At 46.7% G+C, this 18,932-nt stretch overlaps 1 protein-coding gene and 1 pseudogene across 3 annotated transcripts in view; one reads left to right on the top strand and one right to left on the bottom strand.

Annotated features, from left to right (window-relative positions):
• The window catches only part of LOC144177877 (lysyl oxidase homolog 2-like), a 374,790-nt gene extending 361,812 nt beyond the window's left edge, over window positions 1–12,978 (bottom strand). For all 3 annotated transcript variants that reach the window (XM_077705479.1, XM_077705469.1, XM_077705460.1), the window contains exon 1: window positions 12,820–12,978. In XM_077705479.1, coding sequence (XP_077561605.1) covers window positions 12,820–12,848 — 29 coding nt within the window. In that variant the 5' untranslated portion in view covers window positions 12,849–12,978. The remainder of the gene's footprint in view (window positions 1–12,819) is intronic.
• A 1,483-nt stretch (window positions 12,979–14,461) lies between these two features.
• LOC144164891 (uncharacterized) lies at window positions 14,462–18,066 on the top strand (annotated as a pseudogene).
• The last annotated feature ends 866 nt before the right edge of the window (window positions 18,067–18,932 follow it).

The following is an 18,932-nucleotide window of genomic DNA, read 5'->3' on the forward strand; positions in this document are numbered from 1 at the left end:
TTTAAAACGTATAAGAGGGGTAAATAAACATCGAAACTGTATGATTGCTGGATTTTGAACCACGCCGTTGAAGAAAGCCGAAAGTGTGCGGCCGCGCGACATGACCACGTATTTTTTTATACGTTGCCAAAAATACACATGCGCGCAGCTTTTTATTATGTCTGCTAAGCCTATTGTTGCGTATGTTCTTATCGCTACACAAAGTGGCATCAGAGAAACTGCTTATGCGTGGACTCAGGCTGCGTATTTTGGGTGCAGTGTGGAATTTCTTAGAAGTGTCGTGAACTGTTAAAGTTGTTTTGGAATAGCTGAATGCGTTTCGTAGGAATGAACCTACAGTTTATCTTCCCTTTATCTTCATGCAAAGTTTGTGTGATGATTTGTCGATTGCAGCTGTGCTTCATAGTAAACGCTGTAGTTTAATGATTGTATTCTGGTGCTTGTGCAGTTTAAGTTTCAACAAAGGGGTTACATAGTGTATTGGCAGACATTCAGATTTCCAGTGTCTCTGTCACGATAGACTGTTGTTATACAGAGTGGAGGACATGTTTGAGCGTCTTCCCATGGAGCATATTTTTATTTAGATTCAACACCACTTCCCACTGTTAAGATGTTTTTATTGTTCCAGCAACTGTGACAAGAGTTGGAGAGCCTTCAAACAGTGACTCAAGGTGGTTCAGGCTGAAGAGCTGCAGTAATAATTGCAAACACTTGTGTATCAGGTAGAATTCGGGTATGTCACCCCTTCAGAATGCTATGTTCATACTTTTCAAGCATGCACTGTTGCTTCTAGTTATAGAGCTGCAAGAATAATAGAAAACAGTGATGCGGAATATCAAAATGGTTTAACTTCAGGCCTCCAGAGTGTCATGTCGCTGCTTTTTGAGCACACTGTTGTTTCCGGCTGTTTCAGACGCAGTAAAAATTGGAAAAACTTGCTCAGCACGTCGCAATGGTTTTACGTCACTTCAATATGATATGTAACTCTTTTGCAAGGTTAAACTGTTGCTTCTAAATAGAAGCAACAGAAGAAGTAAAAACTCTAATAAAATACGTTGGAATGTGTTTATGCCAGGCCTTCAAGCTGTGATGTCGCTGCTTTTTATGCACACATTGTAGCTTCTAGCCATGAAGTTGCGGTGAGAGTTGAAGACACTTACATAGTACGTTAGACTAAATTCATGCCATACTTTCAGACTATGAAGTCACTGCTTGTCTCAGGCACACATTGTAGTTTCTGGCCATGAAGTTGTGGTGAGAGTTGAAGATGCATAAATGTAATACGTTAGAATGAATTCATGCCACACCTTCACGCTGTGAAGTCGCTGCTTTTCACGTACACACTGTTGCCTGTGGATTTAAAGCTGCATTAGGCATTGAAAACACTGCTGCAGCAAATCAAATCAAAATCGATTCGTCAGGCTTTCGGGGTGCCACCTTGCTGCTGCTGGCTGGAAAGTGGTAAGAAGAGAAAATGCTTGTTCAGCAAGCCCATGACACCTTGACAAGAGGCAGTGAGAAATAAATATTTCTTCTCCCTGTTCCAGTTTGGTGCTCTGATTGGTTGCAGAAGTGGACCAAATTGAAATGCTTGCATGGAGATGTAGGCACATTTATAAATAAGTCACTTAGATCTCATGTTCATACTCGTATTATTGGGCCTTTTGAGTGCAGTTGTTTAAATATGTGCAGTAAGAATTGAATGCACTTGTATAGCCGTTCGTTCAAGTTTCGTATGGGGCAGTCAGTGTTCAACGTCACTGTTTGATGTACATAGGGGAAGATTATTGGCTTCGGGAAGATTATCAGAAAAAAAAATGCTTCCACAAAAGCTTGACATGGCTGCAAAGGAACTACATGTTTAACCGAGTATTTTCTTTACGTATGTAGCCTCATTAGCAATAAAAATATCTTCACGGTAGGCTGCTGCATCAGTGTAAAGCCAATGAAATAATAATGTAGCACAACTTGGAAAGTAAAACTTCGGAAGGATGCATTTGTAGGTCACTATTCATTTTTTCGATAAAAGCTCGCGACAGTAATTTTTTAGGCGGCTGCTAGTGTTTAAGGGTGTTTTTCTATCAATTTTCACCGCCAGTCAGGGTTCGCTGCCTTATCATTCCACTGTAAACTGCGGGGTGGTGATATGACACTAAAAAAACGGCGGCAGCTGTTTTATTACATGGCCGGGAAACACCTCGGAAATCGTCGCCTGGATTGAAAGCATGACACCGTATACCGCCAATCTAATCAACTGACGTAGAGCGTCATCTTGCCACTCGCGTGTCTCGTGAAGTAGAAATGATTAGACTTGCATCGTTTCACACCCCGCAGTTCTCTACTCGCGCCATACGGTGTTGTCGTCTCGTTTAAGCGGAACAAAATAACGCTTGTTTCTTCGCACGTATGTACAGCTGATTTTGCAAGGCAGGACACCTCATGCGGCTCCACAACCTCACCAATGCGTGCGTCGCCGCGATAGGTGTTTCCAGGGCGTCACTACGTTCGAAATGGTCGCATAGAACAATACGTGGCCCGTTGATATCGCGGCCGATTTCTGAGAGACACCGATGAATTTTCGCCGCTGGTTTTCTTTTCGCCCGTGGCTTACACAGTCCGTGCACTGCATCAAGCCACTGCGGCTACGAACCGCCCCTTTCTTCCACCCTGCGTTTACGACGCTTGATTTAACGGTGATGATGGCTGTGGAAGTTATCGTACCGACTACATTTCTTGACAATGAGTGCACACGCAAAGTGAAGAAATAGTCGCACTGCGAGGAGCCCGACCAAATACAACGACGACCATTATGTTGAATATTTTTCTCCAAGCAGACGACGGCTAAGTGACGTGCAGCGGTCTAAATTCGAACTATTCAGACCCAAAAATCGTGTGCGTGTTGTTTATGCGTTTATTTCTGTTATCTAACAGTAAAAAAATCACATAGCCTTGATTTAAGTATAAAATACACCGGGAATAGTTTCTATCAGGAATAATCTTTGTTTCAGTGAGTAATTTTTTTTCTCCTGAGCCAGTTTTCAATGAGGAAGGTCTTTTCTTTTTCCTGTGAAAATCGTTCATTCTTCGGAATTAAACATATATAAACGACTTCATAATCAGATGGTTATGCTGTCAGCCGCTCATATTAGTAATCATGGGTATAAAAAGCTGCAATATAACGAACTATTTTTTCTAACAGCGGAAAGTCAGGTAGCGGCCACACAACGCTTGTGGGCGGAGCTCCTGCTGCACTCTCACCCCGTCATCAACTATAGCGTCTATACGGCTCACATCTAGGCTGTCTGTGTCGTTATTGGCCGCCATTATGTCATGCCCTCGCCTTAGTTTCATCATTGGCTTTGGTTGAAACGTTTTAGTGACCGTAAATTTAAACAAAGTGCCACAAAAACGCGAAAAATAGTGTGCAATGATGTCAGTGGAAAATAAAAACAGGCTTTTTTAAAACTAAGGAAAATTGAAGTAAAGTGTATTTTTGCCGTGCCTGCTATTCCGCAGGTCAAGGTTGTAGTTACGAACAATGTTAACACTTGGGGGGAAACTCATTAGAGAATCTGATTTTATTAATTTTACCATTTTTTTTAAACAATAGGTTGTTTGAAGAGTTTGAAAAGTTTTTTGAGCGTGCCTATGAAAACGCTGCCTTCGTGGTGAACCGGTGCACCGACCGCCAGCTAGTTTAAGAAGAAAAAAAATCGCGCCAATCCACCCCGTGAATGTGGTTGGAATGCAAAGCTGTAAACGGCCCCCATGACGATTTCCCATGCGACGTCACTTAAATTCACTCACATCGCTCCAGAAATAGTAAAACCAGAGAAAAGTGAGTTGCACTTAACAACATCATTTATTACTTCAAAGAGATATTCTTGGTAAGGTTAATTCAATGCATGATGCATGAACGATGTTTAGTTGAGTTGCATTGGTGTAGCACAAGCGTGGAAACTTTTTTTTATAAAATTAAAGTTCCAACCCGGTGTTAGACGATCTGACTTCTCCGTCTCTGCGCCGCGGACGGAGGCGGCGAGATTGGCGGCAGAGAAGGAGGAGGAGGCGGAAGGAATACTTCTGTTGAGATTTCTAAACGGCCCAGAGGGCAGCCCTGGGGAGTGATTCCTTCTTCTGTGGGGCTCATATTCATTCCGCGCGGACTGTGTTCTGTCCACCCGCAGGAGCTGGGTAGGTAGAGAGGGCCTGGACAGCAGCATCTCCCATTGCTCTTGTTGGGTAGTTGACGGAAAGAGAGGAGGGTGCTCAGGGCTAAAGTCGCACACCCCGATTACGGGGCTGAGTGTTCCTACTTCTGAGCAAAATTTACATTCAGCGTCGTAGCGATTCGGATACATTAAGTGAAGACGCGTAGGCTGCGGGAAGGAGCCCGGATTGTATGAGCCGTAGGGTAGTTTGTTGTTCCCTCGAAAGGTCAGGGTAAGGCAAAGCTACGGTCTGTCTCAGAAGGCGATAATGCTGTGTTATCTCCCTGAGCGTGACAAGCAGATGACTGTCCTCGTGCAGCTCCATAGCACGGTAGGTAAAAGCGCAGGCTTGTCGGGTGGGCATATTTGTTGCCCTCCATTGAAGAGTGAGGCGGTGTCCAGATGATCTGTATGTAACCGTTTGGGGAGTGGTTTTTTAGCACGCGCAGTGCAGGTCAGGACACCCAACTCGACTGGTTATTCCAGTAGGCTTGCTTGGAATCGGTGACTACCCTCCTAACTACTCTCCGGTTCAGTGAAAGCCAAGGTGATGGCTGTCTGTTCTGCTGCCGTCATTTCTTGGGTCCTAAGCGAGGTACACTCAAGGAGGTTGGTTCTGGAGGTAGCCACGATGACGGCGTATTGCTGCCCACGATGTTTTGAGGCGTCTGTGTAGATAACTGCATGATCCCCACCAAGGGTGGAGTTTAGCGCTTGAGCCCGTGCTTTTCGGTGACCCTCGTCGTGTGAGGGGTTCATATTTCTAAGCAAAAAGAGTATCAAGTTTTGGTCGCCAAGAGTCTGGTAGTACGTCAAGCGGAGTGACATTCTGGGCTGCCCAGCCAATCTGGTGAAGCATGCAGTTACCCACCGCAGTTCTGAGTCGGATCTTCTGGTTAGAAACATGGCCTTCTATCAGCTCTTCCACCGTGTTGTGGATCCCCGTGCTAAGCAGCCTCTATGTGGACGCACTCATGAGACAAATGGTCTGCTCGACCGCCTTTCTAATCATTATTTAGTCTTCCTTGTCGACAAGAAGACAGGGAATCGACGTAAGTGACTCTCGAGAGGACAAAAGCTTGAATTAATCGAAAGGTACCGGATTCCTTTAGGCCTCGCTTCTTGGTGGCAACTAGCCTGATCATGTGTATAATTTGATTGATGCTGTTTTAGAGATGCTGGAAGGAGACGTCACTCTTGGTGTTAGCCTTGAGATGTAGGCCGAGGATCTTGATGCTGGGGCTTGGAGTGATGGCCTGGCCATCAAGGAGTATTTGAATGTATTCCTTTATTTGGCGTGAGGGTGGACGACAAGGAGCTGCGATTTTTTACGTGAACACTGGAGGCCACAGGCTTTAGCTCATTAGCATACTAGAAGTGAGAACCCATGCATTGTTGCGAGCTTCCTTTAATTTTTGTAACTCTTAGCACATGAGCAACGTGCGCACAAGGCCGCTAGACGGGCATGAGTGGTCGCGTGACGCTTTCACGTGGCATTTAAAAAGAAAACGTGGTGTTCCACAATCGTGGACGATGACAAGATAGGACGCATACAAGCTCTCGTATCTGTCGTATCTTGTCTTCGTCGAAGTACGTTTTTTTTTTCATCTTTTCATCGGGTACTAATTTCGCGGCGGCATATTACCCGCTCGACTGCGGCATGAGCAACGCCAGGTGCGATCACGCACTGCCTGCTGTTTCACCGAACACGTTGCTCAGCTCCGACCAAGAAACTCAACGCGGCCTTGTCCAACTGGCCGAAGATGCCGCCAGGGCTCACGGGCACCTGGCCGCTATCTGACGGGGAAGGACCGTCGAAAGCTCCCTTTCGTCCGCTTCCTCCCCCGGTTTGGGCAAAATAAAGTTTTCTTATCATCATCACCCGGCTACCACAGAACAGAAAGGATTTCGGCTTCCTTGTAGCTCATAAACGTGTTACTGCATAGTGAAGAAAGCAAATCCCAAAAACCGCTTACGAATCCAATTGGCATGCCAAGCCCAAGCCAAAAAGGCCCAAGCCAACCCCCACGACGACATGACTTACGAGGCGCAGTTTCCTCTCTAGTATACTTACTAAGAAACTGTATGGCTTCCACACCTTCTTTGACAGTAATAAGCACGGCATCCCTGCGCGGCCGGGCCAGGAAACAAGAAGAGATTACCCGCCTTAACGCGCGCTGTGCGAATTTTTCGTCTGCATTAGCTTTCGCGCACAGCTGTTGATTGCGTCACCATTCTGCCAACACGCTGCCTGCGTGCTGCGGGCACCACTATCCGGTTTCTGTGCCCGTCACTGCTGAAGGGGTAACGAAGCGATCACGGACCGACTCTAGAAAACCGGCACCGATGCGTTTTCGGGGAACGTTGTTCGTTTTATCGCATACGAAAAAAAAACTCTCTAAATTGCGTAGGGCGCTCCAAGAATTTAGCGTTGCACTTCGTTAACGCACCCAAAGATGTAGTAACAATCGCTTGCCCCCACTATTGTTTCCTGGCCCGGCAGCGCAGGCAGCGCTTCTCACGGCGAAAAAAGGTGCGGGAAGCCAAGGCGATGGTTGCAGCGACGAGGGAAACAGCCATCGCGCTGATGCGGGTCACGCATGCTCACATTCTACCGGTCTCAAACTAGGCGTTATCACATATGTCTCGCGCGCAGTCCGGAGCTACGTGGTCCGGAGCACGCCTCTCGCCAGCTATAGACAAGCGTTTTACCGACTGTACCTACAGCGTGTTAGCACTCCCCGCCAGAAGAAAAGCTATTGATTCTGAGTCGCTCACCTGGTAGAACTTTACAGTCGGACGGTGTTTCGCTTATATTCCTTACAGAAAGATAAGGTTCCTAACCACACTATAACACAACCTTTCATGGTTCTGGACTAAAAAAGTTTGTACTTTTCTTTTCTTGACATTTATGGTCTTTGTTCAATCCGCAGCCCCTCCGTTTAGATTTTGAAAATGCCTATCAGACGTTACTTACATTTTAAACCGGGCCACCCAATCAACAAAAAGTGTAAGAAGTATTGAGGAGCTCTCGAGAGGTGGTCACCCGGATGGCAAGGATATAAACATTGGCAGCGTATCTGCTACTTCGCTTCAAATGTAAACGCCCTGCCCCTCCAAGAATGGGGCTATAAACATAACTGGAGAAAGGGAGACAATTTTATTACAAATCTCATCTCCAACCAGAGCAGGCCGAGAAAACGCCAGGAATTCATGTCCCGATTGGTAAAGAATGTGCACAAGCTTAGGACAAAGTTTGGGTAGAGATCACTCGATCACCTCAATACCAACTTCCACTTTTAGGAGTACTCTTGGGACAGTTAGGACCGCCGATTGGAAGAAATTCGGGGAATAATTGAGTGGTGACAGCTGTACGGAGGAAATCACTTACATCACAGAATGGCGTGCCAAGCTCAAGGAAGAATTTTTACAAACATCGACGCATACTCGAAATATTGACTGCGATGGGGTGCAAGAAATTGACTGCAAGAAATTGACTGCGATGGGGTGCACCCCTTATGGGGTGCAAGAAATAGCCATACCAGCAAGTGGTATGGCTATTTTCTCAATCTGCCGCTTAAAAAACAGTGGAACAAAATTGGCTGCTATTCAAAAACAAGATGCTGTCTCTCATTGACAGACATGTGCCTCTAGTCTGCATTCGTGGAGATGCCGTAAGACCCTGGTACACGAACTCTCTAAGATGGCTGTCAAAAAAGAAAAAACGCCTTTTTAGAGAAACCAAATTACTGAAATCCCCTGCTAAATGGGACAGGTATCGCGCATGCCTGCGAGAGTACACCTCTTTGTTAAAGAATTCAACAAGAAAATTTTTAGCTCATGATTTGCTCGACATCCTTCGTGTCAACCCGCAGAAATTTTGGAAATACTTGTCTCCTAGAACCACCGCTGCGGATAAAGTTTCCCTAACTTACCCCGATGGTTCGGTGGTCGCTCCTTCTGATTGCGCGGAAGTCATGAATTCGTATTTCTCAACTGTCTTTACCTACGAAGCCGACAGCAACATCCCCTTTTTACCGCCTAGAAACTTCCCAGAATTGCCCCCTATCAATGTCACGAGCGAAGGAATCATGAAGATAATTGACAACCTTAAGTTCTCGAGTGCCCCAGGTCCGGATGACATTCCCGCGAAAATTTTGAAAAGCACCAAACTAATATCCAGTCATATCTTACGAATCATTTTTAACCAATCTCTGGACACTGGTGTCATTCCAAGGGACTAGAAAATAAGCAAGGTAACCCCAGTACACAAATCCGGAAACCGTTCAGACCCCTCAAGCTACCGCCCAATTTCTCTAACATGCATCACCTGCAAGCTCCTAGAACACGTAATCTACTCCCACATCGCAACGCATTTGGACCTAAATCTTTTTTCTCAACCAGCATGGGTTCCGGCGAGGACTCTCGTGCGAGACGCAGCTGTATGAATTTACTACTGATCTTCATTTTAACCTTCATTTTAACCTTCATTTTAACCTTTCAAACCAACGTAATATATCTTCAATTTTCAAAAGCATTCGATCGTGTCCCCAATCGGCGTCTTATCAGTAAACTTTCCTCCCTCAGCATTGACCCATTAATTATAGCTTGGATTAAAAATTTCCTCACCGATAGGGTTCAATTTACTGTTGTGGAAAATCACCAATCAACTCACGTGAAGGTAATATCCGGTGTTCCGCAAGGGTCAGTAGTTGGTCCACTTCTATTTCTGATCTTTATTAATGACATTCCAGACGAAATCTCATCAACCATTCGCCTGTTCGCAGATGACTGCGTACTTTACCGCCGCATTTCAAGCAGCTCTCACCAAAATATTCTTCAAAATGACTTATCTAACATACAAAAATGGTGTTCACGATGGCTGATGCAATTAAATATAAATAAATGTAAAGTCATGCAAGTTTCGCGCAAGCGCAGTAACTTTTCTTTCCAGTATTCGGTAAACTCCAATTTCCTTACCCAGGCTGATTCGTATCGATACCTCGGAGTAGTGATATCAAGCAATCTAACATGGTGCGATCACATACAGCAACTAACCGCCGCATCGGCTAAATCACTTGGATATATCAAAAGATCGCTAACCTTCTGTCCCCCCCAAATCCGTAAACTGGCTTATCAAACTTTTACACGTAGTCAACTTGAATATGCGTCGGCTATTTGGAGCCCCCACCAAAATTACTTGATCGACTCACTTGAAACAATTCAGAATCGTGCCGCTAGATTTATTTTCTCACAGTACAGCCCCCTCTTGAGTATTACCAGTATAAAACAATCTCTCAACCTGCCCACCCTCGAAATCCGCCGAAACGTTACTCGGCTATGCCTCTTGCACAAAATATATTATAGTTTCCCCTCACAACGTGGTACGGTCCTTCTCCCTCCTGCCCGTTCATCGCGTCGCCTTTTTAACTCATTAAGTTTGCAGCGCCTGCATGGATCAACTAACGGTTTTAACAAATCCTTTTTACCTGAAGCCATAGAAGAGTGGAATAACCTACCCGAAACCATAGTCAACGAACGTGACCCCTCAGTGTTCAGGCAGTTAATCGTAAATCATTTCAGTTGTTGTTAAGTTCGGGCTCCTCTCTTCCGTTGGTATGCGGTCGTTCGCCAGGGCTGACGGGCTGATGGGAGGCGAGGGAATGCCGAAAAGGCGCGCGCGTGCGGGCCGGCTCGCCAGGGCTTACACAAGAATGCTAGGTGGGATTACGGCAGCTCTTCCCGCGAGTCCGGCGGCAGACGACGGCGTTCCTCAGGGGATTAGCGACTCCCTCGTTGTGCCGGCGAGCGCGCGCGGACAACTGCGGGGCGTCGAAGCGAGGACACTGGAATGTTGTCCACGCGGGGACTGCGCTAGGAGTTCGGCTTTGGCCTTGTGTATGTGCTGCCCGCCTGACGAAATGGTTTGACCACTCCACGCGGTCAGTGACTCTATGTCAATGAGTGCTGTGAGTGGGATTGTATGTGTGATTGTGTGGGCTTGTGTATGAGTGACATGTGTGGGATTGATTGGTTGATGTGGCCAATCAATGGCTTATATTAATTATTTTGAAAGGGGTCTTCGCTTCTTATTTTATTGTTACAGCTCCTTTAGGTACATATGCACATATATGTGCTGTGTTGCTGCCATTTCTTTATGAATCTGCCTCACTTCTACGCCTGTACCATTGACCATCACCTGCTGTGGAATTTCTGTATTTGCTCCCCCCTTATGTAATACCCCGCAAGGGGCCCTTAAGGGTGTAATAAATGATGATGATGAAGAAGCAATAGAGAAACCGGAATCTGAAAGGAAGGATTCCAGAAATCACACAGAAAGCGGCAGATGTCTTAGCGAGACAATGTTGGGATCTGAATAACGGCAAGAAACGGTGCACACCTCAAAAACATGACGAATCCTCAGAATCATGCTTGACTATCCTCGCAACAAGGACATAGAGCAAGCACATGCTCAACAGAAGACATTTGAAGTCAGCGACGAGGACCTCATTGAAGCACTAAAGGACCAACACAGAGGTGCACAAATCCCGGAGCCCTCTAATGCAGTGGAAAGCAAAACGAACTTCTGGACAGGTAAATCACCGTGGAGAAGGTTTACAGCGACGTGATGGCTGCCCAAAGAGCAGCGCCCGAGGATATTACTAAAGAGATGATCGGGGCCCGGTAAGAACAGCTACCACAACACTTCAACGATGGTCCCACCTGAATGGAATTAAGAAGTTTCCCTGAGCAGGCTGCTATTTCCTCTACATCGGTAATTTCTCAGACTCAAGGAATAGCAACGTGATGTTGAAAAGGACTGCACTAACTGAGCATCCTGCCAACATAACCACCGAGCAGTTCGGGCGACGCTGCTGTCATGGCAAAAGAGAGCAAGTTGCCATGTCGACATTTGGTCTTATCACTAACAATTCAACTGCGCCGCACAATGTAGACGGCACTTGCCTGCAATCTAATCGACACCAACAGCTTGTCAATTTGCGCCTCATTGTTAACGAGGATCCCGTGCGGCTCCCGAAACATGAACAGTGACCGCGAGTCTGATGCTCACCGATGATATAGTACTTCTTCACATCTTGCAGATATCAGCGCGCCCTCTGTTATGTCACCATTACGGGATCAATACCACAAATAGATCCTTTCTCTTCCGCGTCAGTCGCCTCCATCAGGGCAGATACGGGCTTAGGGCTTGCATCCACGGGTAACTAAAAAACTCCCACCAGAAATAAGCGCACAGTTCCGAGAAACCAAGCACATTCTGCAACGTGAAGCACGGAGACCCACCGGCGAACGTTTTGCGCCCTGAAGGGCTATCTCTCTCTCTCTCTCTCTCTCTCTATATATATATATATATATATATATATATATATATATAGCAGAACAGAGAGATACGGGACGAGGGACTCGGTAAAGATACATATCAAGGTTGCAGTCGTCATTGCCAGTGCTATTCGGCTTTTTTTCGAAATATTTAATAGGGCCGAATGACGTGTGCTTGTCACGTTTCTTTTGATTCATTGATAAATAAGCGAAAATATAAGTCGAGAAAAAATCCGCCGTTTTCCGGGAGCGGGACTCGAACCCACATCTCCGCATAACCGGTGCGGTGCGTTCGCACCTCGTAATGGCGAACGCACCGCACCGGTTATGCGGAGATGTGGGTTCGAGTCCCGCTCCCGGAAAACGGCGGATTTTTTCTCGACTTATATTTTCGCTTATTTATCAATGAATCAAAAGAAACGTGACAAGCACACGTCATTCGGCCCTATTAAATATTTCGAAAAAAAGCCGAATAGCACTGGCAATGACGACTGCAACCTATATATATATATATATATATATATATATATATATATATATATATATATATATATATATATATATATATATATATATATATACAACAAAAAAATGGCAGGAAGATTGGGCGCATGGAGGAAGTCCTATCGCGAATAGACGAATGGATGTGGCGAGTAATACACAGAGCTTTTTCTGGAAGTCAATCGGTCACGGACTGAGGAGCCATTGACTCATTCCGGGGCTCATTGGAGTTCCAGTCGAAAAATAAGCGAGCAGCTTTAAGTGGATTCCGGTAAAAAAATCATGTGTATATGCAATGAAGCGCGAGCTTTTATTGCCACATTGCACAATGACAAAAAGCATTAAATAGCGTTTTCGAACCTCCTAGCACAATATTTCTCGGGCCGAAAAAGATAATCTCAGGATACCTATCCTGCAAGACTAGCGGACAATAGCCACCATTAGCGGCATTCGTTTGGAAAAAAAGGGTAACATGCGTGTGTACAACCCGGATTTGAACGTGCACCCGCGTAGAAAAAGGAAAGTTCCCTCTTGAAAAAGGAGACAGGTAGTTCGTGCAAGTTTCGCCCGTTTTGTTGTTATTACACGGACGAAAAAAAAAACAGTCTTCGTTGACAATACAGCGCCATTCGTAGAGTTACTCTTGCCAAACGTGGCTCGATATTGCCGAAACACTTTGGCACAGATTCCTCCGTCAGCATTCGTCGCCACGAAAGTCCGTAACTCTGTCCAGTGACAGTGCGGCGCTGAAGGCCAAGGTTCTTACCCCGCGCGGACGGAGCGTAGTCCCGGCATGGCCGCTGGTGGTCGCGCGCTGCCGCCGCCGCCGCTCGCTCCCTGGCTCAGGGTGGAGTGGCGGGGCCTGCGCTGCGACCGTCAGTGCCGGTGATTGGGGGGCGGGGGCAGCCAGACGCAGCTGTCTTGTGTCTCGAGCACGGGACGCCGACCGGGGCTTTTCTCTCGCCTGCCGATGTGCGTCACACTCGGCCACGCGAGCCGGAGGGGGTGAGAAGGAGAAGCACTTCACGACGCCACGTGCAGTCTGGCTTTCTGGCGGTCGCGTTTCGCAAGCCCCCTCGGGCGCCTTCGCTCACGGAGCGGAGCGTTTGTTGCGAGAGGAGGAGACGAACGCCAAACGCCAAAAGGTTGTTTGCTGACGATTGTTTGATTTTCAAAAAAGTGACATGCCAGAACGACCAAATTTCTTTAAACTGTAGTCTAGCAAAAATTTACGAATGGTCAATATCCCTGAGCTCCGAGAAAACTGCGCTACTTCGCATAACCAATAAAAAACAACCATTCTTATTTATGTATAAAATTAATAACGACAGCGTAACAGAGGCCACCGAATACAAGTATTTGGGATTGACAATAACGAACAAACTTACCATCTCATATAGAAAAGATGTGTACAGCGGCAACGCAGAAACTCGGCTTACTTAACACAATTAAAAAAAACGCGCCATGGGATGCAAAGTTTTTTGCTTATTTCTTGCCATCCGATGCAAAGTTTCTTGCTCGCTTACCTAAAATTGAATAAGCAAGCGTAGTTTGGGATCCGTACTATCATAGACTTGAGATGGTACTTGAGATGTATTAAAGAAAAAAAAAGTGGTCTTGTAGCTAAATCGGTAAGACGACGGACTCTCACTTTGCTAGCCTAATAGTTCCAGGTTCGATTCCCGGCGGTGCCAGTAAATTCTTTTATTGTTCGCTGGAGTTTTCTGGTGACACCAACGGTCGCGAAAGATCCCTTGGGGGGTAGAGGTAAAAAGCTTTGCTTTAAAACGTTTTGGCGTTTGGCGGCACGCACATACGCTTGACACGGTCTAAAACATTATTCGTATGGTCCCGCAAGTTTGGCTGGCGATAAAGAGGCACGGGGAATAGATTATGAATTAAAAGACCACGCGAAGACGGGGAGGACAGGTGGTGTACTCACCAAGCGCATCTACGGGTTTACCCCCTGCGTTCTCGCTGAATGGGACGTGAAAGCGTCAAGCGACCACTGATGCCCGTCTAGCGGCCCTGTGCGCACCTTGCTCATGTGCTAAGAGTTACAAAAATTAAAGGAAGCTCACACCAATGCATGGCATCTCACTTCTAGTACGCCAATGAGCTCCAGCGTTCGCGTAAAAACTCACAGCTCCTTGTCGTCCGCCCTCACGCCAAATAAAGTAATACATTCAAATACTCCTTGATGGCCAGGCCATCACTCCAAGCCCCAGCATCAAGATCCTGTGCCTACATCTCAAGGCTAACACCAAGAGTGACGTCTCCTTGCAGCAACTCTAAAACAGCATCAATCAAATTATACACATCATCAGGCTAGTTGCCACCAAGACGCGAGGCCTAAAGGAATCCGGTACCTTTCGAATCCGGTACCCGGGCACGGCGGCATCACCACCATGTGGGGCGCATCTAATCCCTTCCTGTATTTTGTACAGATATTTGCCCTGGTGCACATCGTCAACGAAACGCGCGCTGGTGCGACGAAAGTTGCGCCGTCGCATGAGTGGAACGCCTCCGACTGCCGTGAACCGACTGACCATCTCCCGTCTTTATCGTGCACAAGCCCATCAGTTTTTCAAACCAAGATACCACCCCATCACCACGTGACCAGTAGCTGGGGGACGTCATCAGCCGGTTCGGCTATAAAAGGCACTCCCGAGGACTGGGCTGGCACTGGGCACGGCGGCATCACCACCATGTGGGTCGCATCTAATCCCTTCCTGTATTTTGTACAGGTAAGCAAACGATACGGAAAGTGTTTTCGTTCTAGCGATCCATTCTTGGTGGTGTTGCCGTGCCCACGGTTGTTCGGTTGCGGAATATGTTGCATATTGCTTGATGTGGCGTCATCTCTTAGGAGGATCCTTTTGCTAAGTGGCGATATTGAGACTAACCCCGGCCCTACTCTTGAACAAATAGCAAAGCAACTTACTGAAATCGCAACTGACATCAAGGAGATTAAGGAAAAAAATCGCGCCAATCCACCCCGTGAATCTGGTTGGAAAGCAAAGCTGTAAATGGCACCCGTAACGATTGCCCACGCGACGTCATTTAAATTCACTCACATCGCTCTACAAATAGCAAAACCGGAGAGAAGTTAAATGCACTTAACCACACCATTTATTACTTCAAAAAGATATTCTTGTTATGGTTAAATCAATGCATGAAGCATGAGCGGTGTTTGGTTGAGTTGTATTGGCATAGCACAAGAGTGGAAACATTTTTAAAATTAAAGTTTAGCACGGCGTTACACGATATGTCTTCTCCGTCTTTTCTCCGCGGAAGGAGGTGACGAGATTTGCGGCAGCGAAAGAGGAGGAGGAAGAAATACTTCTGTTCAGATTTCTGAAAGGCCCAGAGTGTAACCCTGGGGAGTGATTCCTTCTTCTGTGGGGCCTATATGCAGTCCGCGCGGCCTGTGTTCTGTCCACCCGCTGAAGCTGTGTAGGTAGAGAGGGCCTGGACAGCAGCATCTCCATTGCTCTTGTTGGGTAGTTGACGGAAAATGGGGAGGGTGCTCAGGGCTAAAGTCGCACACCCCGATTACGGGGCGGAGTGTTCCTACTTCTGAGCGAAATTTACATTCAGCGTCGTCGCGATTTGGATACATTAAGTGAAGACGCGTAGGCTGTGGGAAGGAGCTCGGATTGTATGAGCGGTAGGGTAGTTTGTTGTTCTCTCGAAAGGTCAGGAAAAGGCGAAGGTACGGTCTGTCTCAGAAGGCGATAATGCTAGGTTATCTCCCTAAACGTGACAAGCGCGTCACTGCCAAAAGCGCAGGCTTGTTGGGTGGGCGTATTTGTTGCCCTCCATTGAAGCGTGAGGGGGTGTCCAGATGAGCAGAATGGAACCGTTTGGGGAGTGGTTTTTTAGCACGCGCAGTGCAGGTCAGGACACCCAACCCTGGTGGTAATTCCAGTAGGCTTGCTGGGAATCGATGACCAACCTCCGAATCCCTGGTTGAGCGAGAGCCAAGGTGATGGCTGCCTCTTCTGCTGCCGTCATTCTGCTTGGGTCCTAAGCGAGGTACACGCAAGGAGGTTGGTTCTGGAGGTAGCCACGATGATGGCGTATTGCTGCCCTCGATGTTTGGAGGCATCTGGGTCGATAACTGCATGATCCCCACCTAGGGTGGTGTTTAGCGCTTGAGCCTGTGCTTTTCGGTTACCCTCGTCATGTGAGGGGTTCATTTTTCTAAGCAAAGGGAGCATCTTTAGTTTTAGTCGCCAAGAGCCTGGCAGTACATCAAGCGGTGTGACATTCTGGGCTGCCCAGCCAATCTGGTGAAGCATGCGTTTACCCATCGCAGTTCTGGATCGGACCTTCTGGTTAGAAAGATGCCCGTCTATCAGCTCCTCCACATTGTTGTGGAGCCCCGTGCTAAGCAGCCTCTGTGTGGACGCACTCATGAGAAGACCAATGGCCTGCTCGACCGCCTTTCTGATCATTCTATAAAGAATCTGTGTGTCTTCATTGTCGAGAAGGAGACAGGGGGTTGACGTAAGTAACTCTCGAGAGGACAAAAGCTTCAATTAATCGAAAGGTACCGGATTTCTTTAGACCTCGCTTCTTGGTGGCAACTCGCCTGATCATGTGTATGATTTGATTAATACTGTTTTTGAAGCGCTGCAAGGAGACGTCACTCTTGGTGTTAGCATCGAGATGTAGGCCCAGGAACTTGATGCTGCGGTTTGGCGTGATGGCCTGGCCATCAAGGAGTATTTGAATGTATTGGTTGGTTTGGCGTGAAGGCGGACGACCAGGAGCTGTGATTGTTTACATGAACACTGGAGGCACATTGGCGTACGAGAAGCGAGATGCCATGCATTGGTGTGAGCTTCCTTTAATTTTTGTAACTGATAGCACATGAGCAAGGTGCGCACATGGCCGCTAGACGGGCGTGAGGGGTCGCGTGACGCTTTCACGTGGCATTCAGCGAGAACGCAGGGGGTAAACCCGTATATGTGCTTCGTGAGTACACCACCTGTCTTCCCAGACTTCGCGTGGGCTCGTAGCTAAATCGGTAAGACAGCGGGCTCTGGCTTTGTTAGTGTGTTAGTTCCAGGTTCGATTCTCGGCGGTGGCAGTAAATTCTTTTATTTGTTCGCTAGAGTTTTCTGGTGACACCAACGGTCGCGAAAGAACCCTTGGGGGGTAGAGGTAAAAAGCTTTGCTTTAAAACGCTTGACCGGTATAGACAAAAAATTAGATTCATTAGCCAGCTTAGAAATAAAGGCCACGTCAGGCCAGCAACAGATTGCGAAACTTGAAGCAAGGATTGACGATCTTGAAAACCGAAGCAGAAGGTCCAATATCATTGTTTACGGACTACCTGAATCAGAAGAAGAGAAAAACGAGTCGCTAGAGCCCACTGTGAACAATGAGATAATAAAGGGCATTCTTGAGCTAGACCCGGTGGCTATTGACCGTATTCATAGACTGGAGCGGCCATCACCCGGCAAGGTCAGGCCTGTGATTCTCAAACTACTAGATTCAAGAGACAAGAAAAAAATTTTGAAACAGTGTATCAAACTAAAAGACACTGATTTTTCTATTGGGGAGGATTTCTCTGTAAGAGTACGGGAAATCAGAAGAAAACTATGGCAGAGCTGTAAAACGCATCGAGATAAGGGCGATAAAGCCTCGCTGGTGTACGACAAGCTATATATCAACAAGAAGGAATAAGTTTGGGACGAAGACAAAAATGATATAGTGCCCGTTCAAAAAAACGATGCCAGAAAGCGATATACCGTAGAAACCGAATGCCGGCGGCCAAATACGCGAAGCCAAACGCCGCGACAAACGTAACAGAGGAATGTAATATAGACCAGATGCCTTCTGTCTCCCCTCCCTATAAAAACACAGCTAGGTTGCGTAAAAATAGCGGGAACACAAACAAACGAAAAGAACTTAGACTGGTTAACATAAACATGCGCAGTGTCACTAATAAAATAGATTCCTTGGAAATCGTGCTGATGCAGTATGATCCCCATATTGCGGTGATAACGGAGACGTGGCTGCGAGAGGAAATTAGTGATGACGAGGTATTTCCCCCCTGTTACAATGTGTATCGAAAAGACCGATCTGCCAGAGGTGGGGGAGTAGCCATCCTTGTTAAACCAGAAATAGAAGCTACGATTGCAGCTGATGTTGGCATTCTTGAATGCTTGTGCGTACAGTTGTCCTGCTGGGGACATAGCTTTATCCTGTACGCATGTTACAGGCCTCCAGATGCGAATCCGGAGTACCTAACTGTGCTGAAAGAACATATGTCAAGGTTTTTTAATAGGCAAATCTTCTTGGTTTGAGACCTAAATTTGCCAAGTCTAGACTGGAAGGGCTGACCTGTTCCCAGTTCAGTAAAAATGCTAACACTATTTTTGACATTATGCTCGCTCACGATCTAACTCAAATAGTCAGGCAACCAACACGCGCGCAAGGACATGCAAGCTGTACCCTAGATTTGGTATTCGTAAAACGTGCTTTTTCAGAACATACTGTAGTTGTGGAACAGGGGCTTTCAGATCATGAACTTGTCAGCGTCTCAATTCCTCTGTTTCAATGCAGTAGCCACCAAAAATCACCCATCCAGTATTTTAAAGATTATTCGAGAGCTGATGATGACCGTGTAATAGAATACATGGAAGCTGTACTTGCAGAATTTAATGATGACGCTTTAAGCACGTGCGCACTTTGGGCAAAATTCGTCGAGACGTGCCAATACTGTATGAACAACTTTATCCCTAACAAACCCAAACGAACGCACAAACGTACGCCATGAATGACTCATGAAATTGTTAAACTAAAAGGAAAAGTTAGACGGCTAAGAAAGCAGCATGCGCAGCGCACAGTTATCAAGGAGCACCA

Source organism: Haemaphysalis longicornis, unplaced genomic scaffold (genome assembly GCF_048455015.1).
Source record: "Haemaphysalis longicornis isolate Haplotype H1 unplaced genomic scaffold, Haemaphysalis longicornis Haplotype H1 scaffold_1, whole genome shotgun sequence".
Lineage (NCBI taxonomy): Eukaryota > Metazoa > Arthropoda > Arachnida > Ixodida > Ixodidae > Haemaphysalis > Haemaphysalis longicornis.